At 40.3% G+C, this 21,495-nt stretch overlaps 1 protein-coding gene across 3 annotated transcripts in view; it reads left to right on the top strand.

Moving 5' to 3' along the window:
* The window catches only part of prex2 (phosphatidylinositol-3,4,5-trisphosphate-dependent Rac exchange factor 2), a 266,799-nt gene that overhangs the window by 231,449 nt on the left and 13,855 nt on the right, over positions 1–21,495 (top strand). For all 3 annotated transcript variants that reach the window (XM_060899865.1, XM_060899866.1, XM_060899867.1), the window contains 3 exons: positions 10,200–10,266; positions 10,387–10,577; positions 19,896–19,998. In XM_060899865.1, coding sequence (XP_060755848.1) covers positions 10,200–10,266; positions 10,387–10,577; positions 19,896–19,998 — 361 coding nt within the window. The remainder of the gene's footprint in view (positions 1–10,199; positions 10,267–10,386; positions 10,578–19,895; positions 19,999–21,495) is intronic.

A 21,495-nucleotide genomic window follows, 5' to 3' on the forward strand; every position in this document is an offset into this window, starting at 1 on the left:
TCAAATCCAGACTTATTATAGAACTCATGTTGACCTGGATGAGTGATTTGGCTTAACATGGCCAAAACAGAATCCATCATCCAACCACAATTTGGAAATATAACTACGGATTTGTGTGCGAGTGTATCAGCGAGTGTTCCAGTATGAAATCATGTTTGGCTGTGTTTAGAGGGTCATCCAGAGGTGCTGTGAGATCACAGGTCGGTCGTGCCAGTGGTCCATGCCGTGGGCTATTCATAGATTTATTAGTCCACTTAAGGACACGTACACACAGAGGACGAGCATGATGCAACGTTTTTCCTGATGAAAAATAAAACGAAGCTGCCCGAAGCTGGGATGTTACCCAACATACCCAATAACATCTCAAGAAAGATAGCTGCTTTCTGAAAAAGAGTCCAAAAATGAAATAAGTGGGTTGAAATGAAGCCAGTTTTCTTTGAGGAGATTACGTTTTGCTTCTGTCGGTGGTTTGTGGTCGTTTCCCAGTGACAGGCGGTTCATCCTCTGTGGTTGAATATGAAGTTTCTTGTGCAGTATTAATGCTGCATTTGACTCAGACTCATAACGTGGAATTTCCATCCTTCGACTGGAACAAACTAGATAACGCCCCGTCAACTCTGTAGTCAACTCATACAAATGATCTACTGTTTCCACACAAAAATGCTCGCACCATTTTCTCCTGACAATCACAACTCATTTATTTCTGGCTCAAAGTCACAAATATGGTGCATATCATCATATTTACTGGGTTGTTGTTTCATAGGGAAAAATTATAGAGGGTAAAAATAACAGATGAACCATCTCACAAGCCGAGCATGTGGTTAAATAATCATGCTCTTTCTTCGCTGATAGTTTTTTTTTTCTTCTCACCTGTTCACTAATGTTCTGCTCTGTGAGAACCAAAGAATGAGGTTCAGCGAGGCCACCATTGCTCTGGCTCTGAGCCGTCCCTCGTTCTTCGTGGAAGTAGGCAGACGCTGGCAAACATCCAGGCATTCCATTAAAGGCTTCTATTAAAACTGATTAAGGGAAAGCCTATTCTTGAGTGCTGCTCCTTGCCCAGTGCTCCACAGGGGCTTCCTAAATTCCACACAGCACAATCAGGTCATATCTCATACAGCGTGCAGGCTGCCTCGCCTCACCACGACCTCTCTCAGGACTGGCTCATTTTCACTGGCTCATCAGGTTTGTGTGCAGTAGACAGGCAGTTCCTCTCAGAGTCAATTTGTGATGCCGGACCTGAGGATGAAGCGTGATAATAAAAGTTTGGGTGGTTGAGTGGAGCGTCATGTCAGTGATGGACAATTCATGTTCTTTGAAATGTGAGAAAAGGCGCTGTTGAAACGAGCTTTATTCTTCTGTTTCATCATCTTCACAGCGTTGTTCTCCCTTTTCATCAACATCACTGCCATCATTGATGTCTTCACTGATGTCTGTCTTCTTCTCTTGTGTCCTTGTCATCTCATTCTCCTCTTCCTCTTCTTCTTCTTCTTCTTCTTCTTCTTCTTCTTCTCTGTCCTTCTTGTCATCTCAGTCTCTTCTTCTTCTTCTATTATTATTATTATTATTATTATTAAGTTTCATCATTTTCATGTCACTTTTTGTTATTTTCACTGCCACCGTGACCCAACTTCGGATAAGCAGAAGAAAATAGATGGATGGATGGATGGATGGATGGATGGATGGATGGATGGATGGATTATTACAGTCTTCTCCTTCATGTTTTCTTCCCAGTTTTCTTATGCTTCTTCATATTAATCATCTTCTTATTTTTCTTTTTAATGTCTTTTCTGATCTTCAACATCTTTTTCTTCTTTTTGTTGTTCTCTCTCTTCTTCTCCTTATTCTTCTTCTTATTCTTCTTCCTACTCTTCTTCTTCTTTCTCTTTGTTTTTCTTGTTTTCCTTCTTCTTTTTCTTCTTGTCTTCTTGCTACTCTTCTTCTTCTTCTTCTTCTTCTTCTTCTTCTTCTTCTTCTCATTTCTCTTGTTTTTCTTGTTTTCCTTCTTTTTTCTTCTTCTCTGTCCTTCTTGTCATCTCATTCTTCTTCTATTATTATTATTATTATTATTATTATTATTATTGTTATTATTATTATTGTTATTATTATTATAAAGTTTCATCTTTTTTATTTTCACGTCACTTTTTGTTATTTTCACTGGCACTGTGACCCAACTTCAGTTAAGCAGAAGAAAATAGATGGATGGATGGATGGATGGATGGATGGATGGATGGATGGATGGATGGATTATTACCGTCTTCTCCATGTTTTCTTCCCAGTTTTTTTTACACTTCTTCATATTAATCATCTTCTTATTTTTCTTTTTAATGTCCTTTCTCATCTTCAACATCTTTTTCTTCTTCTTTTTGTTATTATTATTATTATTATTATTATTATTATTATTATTATTATTATTATCACTGTAGTTGTTATTTTTTTGCTGTGGTTATTTGTAATAATTACTATTACAGTAGTCAGTTACTTAGAATTTTTATCTACTTACTTCTGATTCACTTCACCACTCTTTCACCATTCACTTCATCATTCTCTCTATCTAGCTCTGTCTCTATCTTTCTCTCTCTCCCTCTCAAAAAAGAAAACCTACATTTTTTTGAAGAGATTGTGGGTGTGAAAATATCTGTGTGGATGTAAATAATCTGTGGGAAATTCTGAAATTTTCCCTATAGCTATTTTCACAGAGGCAACTGCTGTGCGTGTGCACACACACACACACACACACACACACACACACACACACACACACACACACACACACACACACACACACACACACAGCACAATCATTAGAAGTAAAAGTGTGCAGTTGTTGACCTGCAGTGTGGAGATGTGCGTCCCACTGGTGAACATGGAGCACAACATGTTACGATGGACGACCTGTTGAGGGACTCGCCGTGTAAAACATTTTTAAAAATGGCATTTGAGTTGACGAACTGCACTACTACCTGTGGAAATACAGGGGATATGATGTGTTAAGTGCTGACATTTCAACGCAAGACTTTGGAACTGATCAGGAAAAGCAACCACACACTGCTGTCTTTTAGAATTTCACATGTATTAAAGGCTGCAACTCTTTTAAAAACAATCACTTGGGGACATGAAAGTTAATTTCCAGAAGAAAAAAAGAGAGGCTGGTCTAGGGATTGACAGTTTATAGCCGTCTCTCCTGTCTCCCGGACTTCCCGCAATGTTAAATGTAACTATAAATGGATAAAAATTCCAACGTAGAATTGTAATTGTTGAGAAATTGCTATGGTATAAGATAGAGTACTGTGCAAAAGTCTTAGGCACCCTATTTTTTTCATAGAAACTTTGTTATAGATTTCTATTTTATGACTTCTACATTATCAAGTCGGTACAAAAACATTTTAGAGTCCAAACATTCATTTTCCAGCACAAAATTAAATGTTACAGAAAAACAAAGTTTGTATCTGAGCTGCATATTCCATAAGAGAGCACTTTTCAGATTAAAAAAGAAAACATAATGAAGGCTGCTGGGTTTTGGTGCAAAATGAAGACGCGAGTGTGACAGTCAAAGTGTCCAGAAGAACTGCGGCTGGTTCTGTAAGATGCTCAGTAAAACCTACAGCTCATTTCCGCATAAAACTGCACTCACTGTACTTTCCATCCATTATCAGTAACAGCTTATCCTGCACAGGGTTGCAGGAAAGCTGGAGTCTATCCCAGCTGACTACGGGCGAAAGGCGGGGTACACCCTGGACAAGTCGCCAGGTCATCACAGGGCTGACACATAGATACAGACAACCATTCACACTCACATTCACACCTACGGTCAATTTAGAGTCACCAGTTAACCTAACCTGCATGTCTTTGGACTGTGGGGGAAACTGGAGCACCCGGAGGAAACCTACGCGGACACGAGGAGAACATGCAAACTCCACACAGAAAGGCCCTCGCCGGCCACGGGGCTCGAACCCGGACCTTCTTGCTGTGAGACAACAGTGCTAACCACTACACCACCGTGCCGTCACTAACTGTACCTGAGTTGCTATTTTTTTTAAGCAAAGGGTCTCACACCAAATATTGACGGTTTCATTTATTATGATTTACTGATGTTTATAGAATTTTTATTTAAAAATATTGAAAGATTCCATTTCATTATTTTTTAAGCCATTTTTCGTCTACAGCATTTCTTGACATGTGCCTGAGACCTTTGCACAGTATTGTATATTTTGCACAGTATTGTATATTTCATTTTTCTTGACTATGGTTTGCGTATCACTGCAGGATCTTTCAAGAGAAAATCATGATTTAAGAACTTTATATAATCATGAAGCTCATGTCACTCACGTGTGCACCCAACCACACATTTCATTCGAACAGTAAAAACAGTAAGTGTGGAGAATCAAGGATTCATTTACAGAAATATAAAGTGTTTCCACACAGGGGCCACACATTTCTTTATCTTGTCTTCTTAACTTTGGCTCATGATGGAGGGGCATGAAAATGGAAAGGAGAGAAAGAAAGGATGAATGAGGCATACTGATAACAAGGTGACATTCCCTGAGGTGCTGCCTACTGAAAGATTGAACTGTACCTTTGTGTATTCACATTTTTCAGTTGAACCTTTATTTAGTAAACAGTGTATATACAGAGAGCTGAACCGAGAACTTTTTATATATACAGTGCAGATCATGGGGGGGGGGCTAATGTGAATATCATACGTTTCTATAATTGAGTATCAGGACGTTTGTGAATATATATATATATATATATATATATATATATATATATATATATATATTAGTGCTGTCAAGCGATTAAAATATTTAATTGCGATTAATGTCGCGACTGTCATAGTTAACTTGCGATTAATCGCAATTTAATCACACATTTTTGTCACATGAAAAACCATTGTAATTCTCTTATCAGCATAAAAAAGTGAATGGGCTTGCTCACCGTTCGAACTACGGGGGTACTCGGGGGATCCAAGATCCCCTGAAACAGACATGAGATCCCTTGAAAACATGAATTGGGAAATGTTGGGGGGTCTCTAAAATATTGGCAAAATGATGTTTATTGACATAGCAATCGTGTGTAACGGGAAGCATTTGCATATCCGAAGTGAGCGCACGATGGAGATCCGCGCTCTGAGACAAGCGCAAGCACCCCCCCCAAGGGAAAAAAGGGACCCCCCCGAAAATATCGGCATAGTTCGAACACTGGTTGTACCAATGTTTGTTTGTTTGTTTTTTTATTGCAGAGCATAACACGTCTTGTCACAGCCACTGCAAAGTGGGGCTGGAGCCGCCAATGGGAAAACGAAACCTAAGCCGAGCACCGTGGCTCTTCGGGGGAGGGCAGAGGACTCTGGCTGTGTGGGGCGTGGCATCATGTCACAGAGCGTTAATCTCGCGATAAAAAAAATTATCGCCGTTAAAATTGAGTCAAGTTAACGCGTTAATAACGCGACATTTTTGACAGCACTAATATATATATATATATATATATATATATATATATATATATATATATATATATATATGTATGTTATTTACCAGCTTAAGGTTGGTCCGTATCGTGAAATACCGTGACCGAGGTCTTGAAAGTACTGAGCGAGGCCCTCTGGGCCGAGGTCAGTATTCAAGGCCGAGGGCACGGTATTTCACCATACGAACCGACCTTAAGCTGGTAAATAATATATATATTTTTTCTTTACCAAATTCTAACAGAAAACGAGAGTGCCCGAAAGGGAAAACCGAGCCAAGGCAAGCCGCCATTTTGAATCCTCATTCACGGCTGTAATGCAAATTGCTTCCTCCTCGGTATACAAGTGCACTTCCATGGCAGGAAAAAAACTACATTTTGCCGCCTATGTAGTCCCCTATTTATACAAATAGGAGTCATTCAGGATTCAGCCATGTTTTTGCTCGGCGTTAGCATGTTAGAGGTTTTTAGCTTTCTCCTGAAATGTTTTCTTTTATTTCTTCTTCCTCAGGGTAGTAAAACTCGCTTTCGCTGTGAACACTGTCGTTATCGCTATCCATGCTGTAAAATTAATGCTATTCTCCTGAGAAATGCTGGCAAAAATGTATAAAATTTTTGATAATCTTATAAATAAATCTTATTAAAAAAAAGATGTTGACAAAAAATTCTACTATGTTTGTTGTTGTTCTGAACGAGCGAGTCGCCAGAGGTCCGTAACTGGGGTCCGTATCGTAGGATAGGGACCTGCTTGCCAGCCAATCAGAGCGCAGGATTTGATGGAAACCAGACCGCGAAAAAAATATATGTTCTTTTCATCCATACCCAAAACATTAACACAGCCAATTTATCAGAGTAGCCATTTTGATGTTCTCTGTGTGCTAGCACAAGCAGAGCTCGATCTACGGTAGCTAACTTGCTACACTCAAAAACAACCTGACTAAAAAAAAACCTGACTGGAAATGTTTTCTGATTTATTTCGATGCTGTAACAAATACATATCCTTTAACAAACTGCAAAATAAATCAATATTTCTTTAGTCTCATGTTTTGAAGGCATTCTGAAGAGAGCTAGCATTAATATTAGCCTTTAATATCAGCATTTCTCTTCAGATACAGGAAAACACAGTTGTTTTGATAGTTTGATAGGCTAATTAGTTTTTTTAAGCGAATTATTAGCTTATTTTGAAATTATATTGCCTTTTAGGCTGAGAATATTCTCTTTTAATTATGCTAACAAACTATTAAACAGCTAACCTGATGTCCTGTACTGTATCTGAAGAGAAATGCTAATATTAAAGGCTCATATTAATGTTAGCACCCCTCAGAAAAGCTTCAAAACAAGCGAGTAAAGAAATGTTGATTTATTTTGCAGTTTGTTCAAGGATATTTATTTGTTATAGAATTGAAATAAATCATAAAACATTTCCAGTCAGGTTTTTTTTAGTCAGGTTGTTTTTGAGTGTCGCAACTTAGCTGGACAGATCGCTCTTGCTCATGTTAGCACAGAAAAAACATCGTAGCGGATACTTTGATATATTATGTTTCTCTCTCAGTCACACACGCGCACACACACACACTATAAAATTATATGTGGCTAAATTTTCTGCTCAAATTTTAGCCTGTATTCAGGAACTTTCCAGAATTGTTCTAAATCAGTCAGGGCTAAACGGGCCTCAGTGTTGTGACTTGCCAGCCTGTGGATATTTGTGTCGTGCGTGGAAGGCTGTTTTCCTGTGTACATAATTGTAGGAGTTAAAATTCTGATTCATGGAAACATTCCTGTCATATTTAGCCAAATGGGACCAGCGTTACATTGGATTTATAGCCGCGTGTAGGCGTAATTGCTACAGAGCGAGTTGGCGAGTTTTTGTTGTTATGCATCATTAAAGGGGAACTGAAGGCAAACTTCTTCTTATCAAAATTCTATTTTATAAAATATAGGAATGTATTTCTGACAGCTATTTTGTCACCGCTATAGCAAGTTATGAGTGTTTGAAATATGCTCTGTAATATATCAGTCCATATGTCAAAGCAACGGCCATAAACGAGATTCGCTGAGACCTGTGCGAGACATCGTAGGACGGAAGTAAAACGTACAGCGGAAATCAAAGTGACCGACATCTGCCAACGTTGTCAAAAGACACGCGCGCCCTCCTTCGAATGATGACGTAATCAAGCCGGAAGTTTTCCCTGTGTCCGAAATCGCTCCCTACTCACTATATAGGGCACTATATAGTGGGGACGTCATTTTGTAGTGCTGTCCGAAACCTTAGTGAGGATTATGTAGGAAATGCGCTCAGTATAATATATATTTATCACAAAAATTGCATGTATTTATTATTTTGAAAACCCACCAGCCACCTGATCTGGCACGTTTTAATTGTGCGACAGTAATGACGTAAATACCGGCGTGACGGACTAGTCCTTATCCTGTCGTCTTTCCAACTCTTCTCTACTCCACGTTGGTTTGAAGTCGTATGGAATAATCTCCATCACTGATGAACCTGGCAAATCTCAAAATGAATCTAAATTGGAACGATCTGGCGATCTGGCCGCTGTGTAAACAGTTTTCAAAATGGCGGCGCTGACACTTCATGTTTGAAGTCTCGCACAAGTCTCGTGAAGATCGTGCGGATAAGTGACGCCTGTCATGGACCAAACGAACTACAACCCCGATTCCAAAAAAGTTGGGACAAAGTACAAATTGTAAATAAAAACAGAATTCAATAATTTACAAATCTCAAAAACTGATATTGTATTCACAGTAGAACATAGACAACATATCAAATGTCGAAAGTGAGACATTTTGAAATTTCATGCCAAATATTGGCTCATTTGAAATTTCATGACAGCAACACATCTCAAAAAAGTTGGGACAGGGGCAATAAGAGGCTGGAAAAGTTAAAGGTACAAAAAAGGAACAGCTGGAGGACCAAATTGCAACTCATTAGGTCAATTGGCAATAGGTCATTAACATGACTGGGTATAAAAAGAGCATCTTGGAGTGGCAGCGGCTCTCAGAAGTAAAGATGGGAAGAGGATCACCAATCCCCCTAATTCTGCGCCGACAAATAGTGGAGCAATATCAGAAAGGAGTTCGACAGTGTAAAATTGCAAAGAGTTTGAACATATCATCATCTACAGTGCATAATATCATCAAAAGATTCAGAGAATCTGGAAGAATCTCTGTGCGTAAGGGTCAAGGCCGGAAAACCATACTGGATGCCCGTGATCTTCGGGCCCTTAGACGGCACTGCATCACATACAGGCATGCTTCTGTATTGGAAATCACAAAATGGGCTCAGGAATATTTCCAGAGAACATTATCTGTGAACACAATTCACCGTGCCATCCGCCGTTGCCAGCTAAAACTCTATAGTTCAAAGAAGAAGCCATATCTAAACATGATCCAGAAGCGCAGACGTCTTCTCTGGGCCAAGGCTCATTTAAAATGGACTGTGGCAAAGTGGAAAACTGTTCTGTGGTCAAACGAATCAAAATTTGAAGTTCTTTATGGAAATTAGGGACGCCGTGTCATTCGGACTAAAGAGGAGAAGGACGACCCAAGTTATCATCAGCGCTCAGTTCAGAAGCCTGCATCTCTGATGGTATGGGGTTGCATTAGTGCGTGTGGCATGGGCAGCTTACACATCTGGAAAGACACCATCAATGCTGAAAGGTATATCCATGTTTTAGAGCAACATATGCTCCCATCCAGACGACGTCTCTTTCAGGGAAGACCTTGCATTTTCCAACATGACATGCCAAACCACATACTGCATCAATTACAGCACCATGGCTGCGTAGAAGAAGGGTCCGGGTACTGAACTGGCCAGCCTGCAGTCCAGATCTTTCACCCATAGAAAACATTTGGCGCATCATAAAACGGAAGATACGACAAAAAAGACTTAAGACAGTTGAGCAACTAGAATCCTACATTAGACAAGAATGGGTTAACATTCCTATCCCTAAACTTGAGCAACTTGTCTCCTCAGTCCCCAGACGTTTACAGACTGTTGTAAAGAGAAAAGGGGATGTCTCACAGTGGGAAACATGGCCTTGTCCCAACTTTGAGATGTGTTGTTGTCATGAAATTTAAAATCATCTAATTTTTCTCTTTAAATGATACATTTTCTCAGTTTAAACATTTGATATGTCATCTATGTTCTATTCTGAATAAAATATGGAATTTTGAAACTTCCACATCATTGCATTCAGTTTTTACAATTTGTATTTTGTCCCAACTTTTTTGGAATCGGGGTTGTACATTCAACATGGCTAAAAACCGAAAAGGCCGATAAGTGTAATATAATATGCCAATACGAGTCATGATATGAGGTTAATAAAACTGAAAACGTAATTGAATAACACGTTAATTAAGAAATAAAGCAAGTTTAAAAATGATTTCAGTTCCCCTTTAAATTCTTCATAATGTTTGTTCCTGGATCTCACTGCTTCATACGGTATAGCTGTCGCCATCTCGTGCGAGGATAACTGCAGTTTGAATTCTTTGGCAAATCAACAACAATATTAATGTTGTGTCAAGCAGAAATGAAATCATAATTAATAGCCCCCCTTGCTACCGGGTAGATTGTGGGTGAATAAAATGTGCATGAATACAGGCTGGTTCTCACTTTTTTATCCTCATGTGGATTGTTTTTGATTCAAATTAGAAACAGAAATCCCAAAGAGTACTTTGAAAATATATAACATGCTTGTGATTGTTCTTCACAGGGCCTTTTACCTGGACAAATCCAACCTGAACCAAACCTTAGCTCCCAAGGCTGCCTTCATAGACAAGGTCTGTATTCACACATGTAAGAGTTTTGAGTGCTATGTCAACTAAATGGACTCAATTATTGGATGATGGTATTTTCCATGAATCTATTCTTTTCTGTTCTCACCATGTCTCTCTCTTTAGCTCATGCGTCCATTGAACACTCTGGATGAGCTCTATAGGCTGATGGAGAGCTTCATCTCATGCCGACGTACTGCTGCGTGTCAGTTCACAGCGTGTGGAGCGTCTGGAGTCGGGCTGCTCACTGTGGCATCTGAGCTGTGCAGCCGTCTCGGAGCCTCTCACATCGTCCTGTGTAACAGTGGAGTCCATCGGTCAGTCTCTCTCTCTCTCACACACACATATACACACACATTCTGTCTTTACTTTTCTAACAGTACAATCCCGAGATCACAGTATATTAAGTATCACAGGTGTCATGAGGTGTCAATACTTTTAGTACACTGTTATTCACTGTAAATAGCAAATGATCAGATATTCAAATAAATCTGTTCGTTGTTTGTTAGTGATTTGTGAGCAAAACCCTCCAAAGTAATTTAAATATCGAGATAATAATATTGTTGCCATGTACCACAATGCTGTTCAGTTGTTGAATCTGATTGGTCAGACGGTGTTAATTAACTTTCTATGAAAGCATGAATCACATGTATCTGAAACTTGTATGGTAGACGCTTCACGTAAACTTATTAAAAAACACAACTGTGTCACCGTTGATATGGTAAAAATTTCTGCGAGGAGACATTTCTTCCTGAAAATCCTCAAGACGGAGGGCTTTGTAGTTTGACAAGCTGTGTTTGTTTGTTTTTGTCTTATTACTTAAAGAGAAAGAAAAATAACTTTTAATGTTACATTAAATGTAACATTAAATGGATAAAAAGTACAATATTTTGTGTAATAAATAAAAAAAAATACTGTCATATAAGAGGAATAAAATACATTTGGACATGCTATTATGGGAAAATAATCAACTTGAGGGTGATAACACACCACCCTGGCACTGATACAGCTTTTCCTGTTATAGCATGACCTGGAGTGTTATACGTTATAAACTGTTAAAAGCACTCATTCTCTCGCCAACCTTTCTTTTTTCTCTCTTGGGGAAAAAAAAAACCAGTTGTCATGTTACAAAAAAGTGCGAAGCTCTCCGTTCTGAAGATTTAACTGGAGATGTTGGGAAACTTATGGAAAGTTAGTTTTTGTTTGTTTGTTTGTTTGTTTGTTTGTTTGTTTGTTTGTTTGTTTGTTTGTTTGTTTTTTTGCTGCATATCCAGTTTTCACCTTTTTAAAAATTATCTATAAATCAGTCCTTTTTTGCCCTTCTTTACTTCCGTAATGGCTTCCTCCTGTCCTCATTATTATTTCACATCTGTATTGAGCCCATTTCCTTCCGCCATTTTTTTCTCCACATTAATATTGAACCTTAGTCTGGTTAATATGGTCATTAATCTCCTCGACTTATTCATATTAATGACGTGCTATAAATACAGTTTTATAATTACCCATAATAGAATCGTATTTATATCCAGAGGTATTGTATTATGTGTGTCTCAGTGAGTCTGCCATTTTGCAGATGGTTCGAGACAGTTCTATTTCTCACCAGGCCGATTCGGGAGGCACAGTTGATGGGACATACATCACTCGAGCCCACAGAGCCATTTCTCACACGTGAAATGAAATAGCTCACAACATGATTCATGTAATTCATTACACGTGTTGCCACTTCTGTTCTTTCTTCAGTTTCTTTCTAAAATGCTCACACACCTCTGAACAAGTGCTTTTAAGGACTTTTGTCGGAATATACAGCATGCCGTATTTAATGCGGAGTGTGATTGGGATAATGATATTTAATAGTTTTGATTTATGTAGCATTAAAATTTAAATTAAAAATGTGCTTTTTTTTTGAATGGATTTGACTTCAGAATTGTACAGAAGTATTTAGTACACTATAAAATACACAACAAACAATAAAATAGTCCAGAACACATATCGCTCCTAATAGATTGTTTAATAATACATTAAAAACTACTCATTTGCAAATTTAGCAAATTGCTGTGGTATAATAAGAATAAAACACTGCATAAGAAAAAAATAAACCAAAATAAAATAGTGACAGTAGGTCTGCTTCATCACACCACCGTGTCATGAATTGCTTTCCGATAACGTCATGCCTCATCATGATTTATTAATTATTTTTTCAAATTCCAAAAAAAGATGCGCACTTGCTATAAAATTGTTGCATAAGACAAAATGTATATTCAAACATTTTCTCAGACTTTTGCATGAAAATGTTCACGTATAGAAATCAAACCAAATTCAGCAATGACTCAGCAAAATTGAACACTCAAAAAAAAAAGCACCTACTGGTGACTTGATATACAGTACCAGTCAAACGTTTGCACACACCCTCTACTTCAATGGTCTTCTTTATTTGTATTAATTAAAAGTCGCTTCATGTCTTAAAGTAATGATGGATATCGTTTCTCTTTACTTAGTTGAGCGGTTCTTGACATAATATGGATTACTACAGTTGTGGTGTTGAATAGGGCTATTTACTGTAAGATTATTATTTACTATTTACTGTTTGGTCTTAAACGCATTAAGACGGCCAGAAACTCGTCCACTAATTAACTTTTTGACGAGACAGCTGTTAACTGAAAAGCATTCCAGGTGACGACCTCATGAAGCTGGTTGAGGCTACGTTTACACTAGACCGTATCTGTCTCGTTTTCTTCGCGGATGCACTGTCCGTTTACATTAAACCGCCTGGAAACGGGAATCCGCCAGCGTCCACGTATTCAATCCAGATCGTGTCTGGTCCGGTGCTGTGTAAACATTCAAAATACGCAGATACACTGTGCTGAGCTCTAGCTGGCGTCTCATTGGACAACGTCACTGTGACATCCACCTTCCTGATTCGCTGGCGTTGGTCATGTGACGCGACTGCTGAAAAACGGCATGGACTTCCGCCTTGTATCACCTTTCATTAAAGAGTATAAAAGTATGAAAATACTGCAAATACTGATGCAAATACTGCCCATTGTGTAGTTATGATTGTCTTTAGGCTTGCCATCCTTCCACTTGCAAGTGGTAAGTGATATGCGCTGGGATCACACACACAGCGGCTCAGTCCCGAATCACTGCTTGTGCACTTCACTCGCGCGCTGTGTGAGCTGCGCAGGGCCGGAGTGCGCACCCTCCAGAGGGCACTCGCTGTTCAGGGCGGAGTGATTTGGAGCGCAGGATGCCTGCGGAGCCGAGCGTATCCGTGTATTGGCATTGCTGTGTGCACGGCTAACGGTTTTAGTGTAAACGCGAATCGTTTTAAGAACATTAATCTGATGATCCGCTGATTCGACGTAATGTAAACGTAGCCTAAGATAATGCCGATAGCGTACAAAGCGTCATCAAGGTAAACGCCGGATACTTTGAAGAATCTAAAATATCAAACTGATTTTATTTTTTAACACTTTTTTATTTACCACATAATTCCATATACACTCATCGGCGGCCACTTTAAAGTTCGACTGCCTTTCAGATTTTTCAAGTGTAGATCATAAAAACAATTTCCCCGGCACCCAGTTATTTTTGTTTTTTAGACTGATAGCTACTGAATTTGAATCTCAGGCTTCCAATTTTATTAGTTTTTTTTTTTTAAATAGAACAATTAATGAATTTACAGCCACGTGGCCCTAAGTTCTCCGATATTTTTTTCTGCTTCACCATGACCCAATACAAAATACTATGTCATGCATCACGTGGTGGGCTTTCCCTGTTCACACAAGGCATTGTGGGATACAGATTTGAGACAGGAGAGAAGAATGGAGGACGTGAGTGTGCAAATGAAACATGAAAGATCGACTACAGTAACGGAAAGCGAGAAGAAAAGATGTTATGTTGCGAAGGAAAGGAAACGTAGGACCAAACTAATAAATATCGGCGCTCAGCGAGCACCTCGGTGTGATCAGCTGTTCGTTTAGCGACAGAATGATGTAACCGTCAGTGCACAGTCGAAGGTAAACTTGCGCATGCTCACACACATGGACTTCCTCTGTCTGCTTGATTGTGCGACGTGAGCGATTTCATGCACATTATTTGCTTTATTCTGCTCAAATTAAATAACTTCCCAGCCACGGAATGTCCTGATATTCTCATCTCATCTCATTATCTCTAGCCGCTTTATCCTGTTCTACAGGGTCGCAGGCAAGCTGGAGCCTATCCCAGCTGACTACGGGTGAAAGGCGGGGTACACCCTGGACAAGTCGCCAGGTCATCACAGGGCTGACACATAGACACAGACAACCATTCACACTCACATTCACACCTACGGTCAATTTAGAGTCACCAGTTAACCTAACCTGCATGTCTTTGGACTGTGGGGGAAACCGGAGCACCCGGAGGAAACCCACGCGGACACGGGGAGAACATGCAAACTCCGCACAGAAAGGCTCTCGCCGGCCACAGGGCTCGAACCCGGACCTTCTTGCTGTGAGGCGACAGCACTAACCACTACACCACCGTGGTTAGCGAAGTGGGAGCCAGAACTCTTAATGGCTGGCAGGGGATCAAATACTTATTTCACTCAACGAAATGCAAATCAATTTATATATTTTATAAAATGTGATTTTCTGGATTTTCTTTTTGATATTCTATCTCTCACTGTTAAAATAAACCTACCCTTAAAATTATAGACTGTTCATATCTTTGCCAGTGGGCAAACTTACAAAATCAGCAAGGGATCAAATAATTATTTCCTCCACTGTATATACACTACCGTTCAAAAGTTTGGGGTCACTTTGAAATGTCCTTATTTTTGAAAGAAAAGCACTGTTCTTTTCAATGAAGATCACTTTAAACTAATCAGAAATGCACTCTATACATTGCTAATGTGGTAAATGACTATTCTAGCTGCAAATGTCTGGTTTTTGGTGCAATATCTCCATAGGTGTATAGAGGCCCATTTCCAGCAACTCTCACTCCAGTGTTCTAATGGTACAATGTGTTTGCTCATTGCCTCAGAAGGCTAATGGATGATTAGAAAACCCTTGTACAATCATGTTAGCACAGCTGAAAACAGTTGAGCTCTTTAGAGAAGCTATAAAACTGACCTTCCTTTGAGCAGATTGAGTTTCTGGAGCATCACATTTGTGGGGTCGATTAAATGCTCAAAATGGCCAGAAAAATGTCTCGACTATATTTTCTATTCATTTTACAACTTATGGTGGGAAATAAAAGTGTGACTTTTCATGGAAAACACAAAATTGTTTGGGTGACCCTAAACTTTTGAATGGTAGTGTACGTAAAGACTGAGAAAACGCACCTTCAGTGCGAAGTATTTCACCACGTCAGTGCGCATTATACCGAGCCTTATTCTCCCGTGTAGATTCCCTGGGTTTCCGATCCTGTTTCCTGTTCTTAGTTGCTGTTTTTGTCTTTGCCTGATTTAGCCCGTTTGTGCCTCGCCCGACCTTTTGCTAGTTTCACGTTTACAAGCTTGCCTGCCGTTTTGGATTGTTTGCCTGCGTGTTTTCACAATTGTTAATAAACATTACTTCTGCACTTGCATCCGTCTCCTACCGCTGTCTGATGGTGGGAGGTACATATAGGTTATTAGGTTTATAAATCGCCAGAGACGCAGTCATAAACCTGCTTAATGCACTCCCTTAAATGAATAAAATACTATTGAAATAAAATACAGGGCTAGTCAAAATTACGTTAACACTTAAATGGTAGAAACCATTTATTCACAAAAAATACATCGTATGTGCAAGATGATTTACAGGACGGTCTCAACCTGTTCGCCGTCGTGTTCAGCACACAAAATCCAGCGAGCAACAGGACCGTTTAAAGAATAAAAATAATAATAATAAAAATAATCCATTAATGTTAGCATAATTTTGACTTACCCTGTATTTATTGAACTATTTTACTAATTAAGGCTGTGTTGGCCTTATTAAAACTGGCTATGGACCCTTTTCACGTGACGTCACGACAAACGCGGCCGCCATTTTGGACATGTACTACCAGTAGTTTACCACAGCCAACATTGAGGAACGGCAGCAAAGAAAGTGTTTATTTTCAGCAAGACTTCCATCATGCCACTATATTGTTGTGCACCTGGATGTAGTAACCATCAACAAACAAGGCAAGGGTTATCATTTTATCGGATCCCGGTAGATGCTGACCGACGGAGAAGATGGATAGCGGCATACCAACGCTTGTGTAGTGACCACTTTGTTGGAGGTAAGATGAATAAAATTAGCCAGAAAAGGCATTACATTGCTGTTAACATTCCATTCTAGTTTACTGTAATTATGATCTGGCAGCTATTTACACCGGATCCAGTGTAAATAGCTGCCGGAGCCAACGTCCGAGGTTCCGGAGCACGCTAGCTTGCGGCCGTCGGAGCACGCTCCGGCAGCTATTTACACTGGATCCGGTGTAAATAGCTGCTAGATCATAATTACAGTAAACTAGTAAATACAGTTTTCTGCATCTCGCTCCTTTTTCTTTTATGTTTGTCGCCTTCCTCGCATTCAAACCGATTCGAGCCGAAGTCCACTACATGTCCAAAATGGCGGTCGCGTTTACGAAGGTCACATGACTGAAAAGGGTCTATATGCTGAATTAAACAGCTTCACTGGACTCAAAGCTCGAAGAGCAGCCTGTAAGGGTAAGGGTCTAGTTGTTTACGCCCCTTACACCGCTCTTTTGTGTCAAAGCGCTCGTGCTACGGCACTCTTTTGCTTTACAAAAATTGTTTATTTCCATTTATTACGGGGAGATGCAGTCATAAACTTGCTTAATGCACTCCCTTAAATGAATTATGGTTTGTTTATATCTCGATCTTGTCGCACATGTAAAATAATTGATAGTGTGTATGAAAACGGCATTGGACGAAATGTCTCAACTATTGGACGAAACGGTCATTGGACGAAGTGTCCTGATCCCATCTTTCCCAGCAGCCCGAACCAATCTGTCATTTTCCTCTGACCTCTGTTATCAACAAGGCGTTTGTTTCCACCCACAGAACTGTCGCTCATTCAGTGTTTTTTGTTTCTCGCACCATTCTGTGTTGTGTGTGAAAACCCCAGGAGATCAGCAGTTTCTGAAATACTCAAACCAGTCCATCTGGCTCATGCCACAGTGAAAGAAAGTCACACTTTGAGATCACAGTAATTTTTCCCGTTCTGATGTTTGAAGTGAACATTAACTGAAGCTCTTGATTCGTATCTGCATGATTGTATGCGTTGTGCTGCTGTCAAGGGATCGGCTGATTACAGAACTGCATCAAACAGCAGGGGTGTGGGTGTTCCTAATAAAGTGTCCGGTGAGTGATTGCTCTGTACGGTATGTTATTCCATATTTCTGATGTCTTCAGTATTGTTCTACGATGTAGAAAATAGTCAAAATACACAAAAACCTAAGAATGAAATAGGCGTGTCCACACTTTTGGCTGGTTCTGTGTATGCAAAGTGAAGCTTCTTTTCTCTTCCTGTCTGCCGTCCTCATCGTTTTTTTTTCCATTCCTGCAATCCCAGAGAGTGGACATGCATTCTGTAAATCAGTTTGTTCGGTTTGTTCAGACAGAATCAGCCTAGTATGCATAAATCACTTTGCTTCTCTCGTCAGCCAGACCATTACACACATACACGCACGCACACTTTCCCCAGGCATCATGTCTCGGCTCGGCTCAACCCATACATTATCACTAATTGCATCCAAATAACCGGTGCCTCAGGCGTCCTGACTCGATATTAATTCAGGTTTAATTATTTGCAGCAGATACGAGCTCATTCTCGTGTGAAAACCGGAACCACAGCAGAGTGATATCAGTAAGCTAGGTGTATGAGTAATCAGTGTAAAGATATACTATGCTACTCCCTGTGTCAGGAAGATAAGGCACAGTTCAGTCAGATAGAAATGGTCCACTGATTGATTTCATAGTAGAAGCTTGATAGGTGCGATGTGCTTGCTTTTGCTGTCGTGGTTCATTTTCTCTGTTTTCAACTCAGCGCAGAGTTTATGAGGATAAATATGACAAAACATGTTATGTCTAGAGTTCCAGGTATAAGTTTTGCTCAATATATAAATAATATTTTACTTTTAAATTCTGGGATATTACCTACATACTAGGCGGCACGGTGGTGTAGTGGTTAGCGCTGTCGCCTCACAGCAAGAAGGTCCGGGTTCGAGCCCCGTGGCCGGCGAGGGCCTTTCTGTGCGGAGTTTGCATGTTGTCCGCGTGGGTTTCCTCCGGGTGCTCCGGTTTCCCCCACAGTCCAAAGACATGCAGGTTAGGTTAACTGGTGACTCTAAATTGAGCGTAGGTGTGAGTGTGAATGGTTGTCTGTGTCTATGTGTCAGCCCTGTGATGACCTGGCGACTTGTCCAGGGTGTACCCCGCCTTTCGCCCATAGTCAGCTGGGATAGGCTCCAGCTTGCCTGCGACCCTGTAGAACAGGATAAAGAGGCTACAGATAATGAGATGAGATGAGATGAGATGATTCATGCCTGTGTTTTGCCACTGATTACGGATTCTCCTTGTTGTATTCCCTCAATAATGCTCGCACCGAACTTGCATCCTGCCTCCTATTATACATTACACTGTCATTCAGAGTTTCATACTTCATTTGTATACATGCATTTGCCAGAAAAGTCTCATTACACGTCGAACTTGGAATTTTCTTTTCAAACACTTGGGATTAGCACATGCGTGCTTCATTTTCGAACCTTAATCAGTCACGCATCGTGAACTGTCCCGCTCAAGAGTCCTTTAACTGCTCTTTAAACTTTTTGTCTTCTTGTTCCTTCGAGGCTGATTTACACTTCTGCATAGTTGTACATATCCCGAGAATAGGATTATGGGTAAGCAGATTATTTCCCTGATTGTTATCCTGTAGTGTTGCGGTAGTGTTGGGACCAGAAATGTGTACTGTTGTGTTTTTTTTTTGTTTTTTTTAACTACACCTCACAGAAAATTTCACCATATTAGCAGTCACCCATGTTTAAATCTTGTAACTTATTGCAGATTGTGTTAGTATCTTATCCACTCCATTACTGCATCAACATTTCTGCAATTCTTGGAACTCAGACTCGTCAATAAAGACAGAATTGAAGTTGAAGTTTGAAGACTTGAAGTTGGTGAAACATTCAACTGAAAAAAAAAAAACCAGAGTCTGTCTCGAAGCTTTTCCCATAACTGCTACCTTGTACAAGTTCCTCTGTCTTGCAAATGAATAAACTCCAGTCATTTTTGTCTCAACCCAGTGATCATTAGGAAAGTGAATAGTGTGCACGAAAACTCACCAACCATGTTTATTGAGCTAACAAGCTAACGAGCTACAGTTGTAGAGTCAACTCCATCTCTGGAGGCGGGACCTCTAGGGTTCGAGAGGGCATTCGATTGGAGGTGTAAGTAGCTATGAATAATCAAACGTACATTCGTCCAGGTATAGTATTGTATTCGTGTCCTTAACTCGACCAGACAAGGAGAAAAAGCTCTGAAATCGCTGTTTTGATGTTATTGGGACCTGATTTGTGTGATATTTTTTTGTGTGTGTAAATTTCAGTTCATTTTAAAATAACGTGAATGAATGATAACCGTTTTGTTGTGTGTATGTGTGTTTGTGTAGCTGTACTCTGAGTGTGACTCTGGAGCAGGCCATCGTTTTGGCACGCAATCACGGCCTGCCACCACGCTGCATCATGCAGGCCACCGACGTCATGAGGAAACAGGTATGTATCTCTGAGCTCTAACCAGGTTTGTAGTACTCAAGTCCAGGACTCGGATTCGAGTCCAACTCATGCCATAATTTAAAGGACTCGTGACTCGACTTGGACTTGAGCACTGATGACTCGGACTCGTGCATTAACTGCATTCGGACTCATAAATTGGAGACGAGGACTCGGATTTTTTCTTTATTTTTTTGTAACATGCCATAATAATTTGGCATAAGATATTTATATCTACATTAAATTTTGTACCAGTTTGGTGCAAGAGTGTCACACCTGCGTGCCTTGGTGCGTGCATCAGATAGACTCTCAGACGTGCTCTGGACAGTGCACACGCCAAGCGGACTCACACGCACGCGCCATAAATGACTCGCACCTGCACAGAATTAAGCGCGCCGATATAAAAACTGTGAAAACACACTTACTTTGCAAAGTATTGAGTTACATTGTTGATACATTACCGAGCCTTATTTCCTTGTTTGGTTTCCTGATCCCTGATTTTCCTGTTTCTCGTCTTTGATTCTGCTGAGTCTATGATTGCCTGTTTCGCTGTTTTACGATTTTGCCTGCCGTTCTGGATTGTTTGCCTGTCTTCACTCGTATTAATAAACACACCTTCTGCACTTACAGCCATCTCTGACAGAATATTTCGCACTCCCTGACAAAGAGAAGCACATTCACCTGTTCATACGTCATGTTCAGGAACAAACTAATGTTAATGGCGCTAAAACAGCAACCATCAAATGGTGCGGTTGGAGTCTTGTTCTCGGACTCGATTCGAAATTTTTTTAATGGCTTGTACTTGGGGGGTGGCACGGTGGTGTAGTGGTTAGCGCTGTGGCCTCACAGCAAGAAGGTCCAGGTTCGAGCCCCGTGGCCGGCGAGGGCCTTTCTGTGCGGAGTTTGCATGTTCTCCCCGTGTCCGCGTGGGTTTCCTCCGGGTGCTCCGGTTTCCCCCACAGTCCAAAGACATGCAGGTTAGGTTAACTGGTGACTCTAAATTGAGCGTAGGTGTGAATGTGAGTGTGAATGGTTGTCTGTGTCTATGTGTCAGCCCTGTGATGACCTGGCGACTTGTCCAGGGTGTACCCCGCCTTTCGCCCGTAGTCAGCTGGGATAGGCTCCAGCTTGTCTGCGACCCTGTAGAACAGGATAAAGCGGCTAGAGATAATGAGATGAGATGAGATAAGACTTGGACTTGACTCGGAGGGGACTCGAGACTGAACTCAGACTCGAGGTTTAGTGACTCGACTACAACACTGGCTCTAACCAAATAAAACATTCACCTTCCTGCTTGAACTTGTGTGACTGTAGTGCAGAAAAGCATAAGCTTGTCATCAATCTCGCCGCTAGATAAAGGCCTGTGCTGCTATTTTTAAGTTGTTGACCCAATTAGTTTGGTGCATATTGCATTTGTGAAAATGAAACCTGCTCTTGTTTGCATAATTGGGGATTTACTTTATCAAATCCTAATTATTTTGGCAGAACAGGTTTAGGACT

The sequence above is a fragment of the Neoarius graeffei genome, chromosome 19, assembly GCF_027579695.1.
Source record: "Neoarius graeffei isolate fNeoGra1 chromosome 19, fNeoGra1.pri, whole genome shotgun sequence".
NCBI lineage: Eukaryota > Metazoa > Chordata > Actinopteri > Siluriformes > Ariidae > Neoarius > Neoarius graeffei.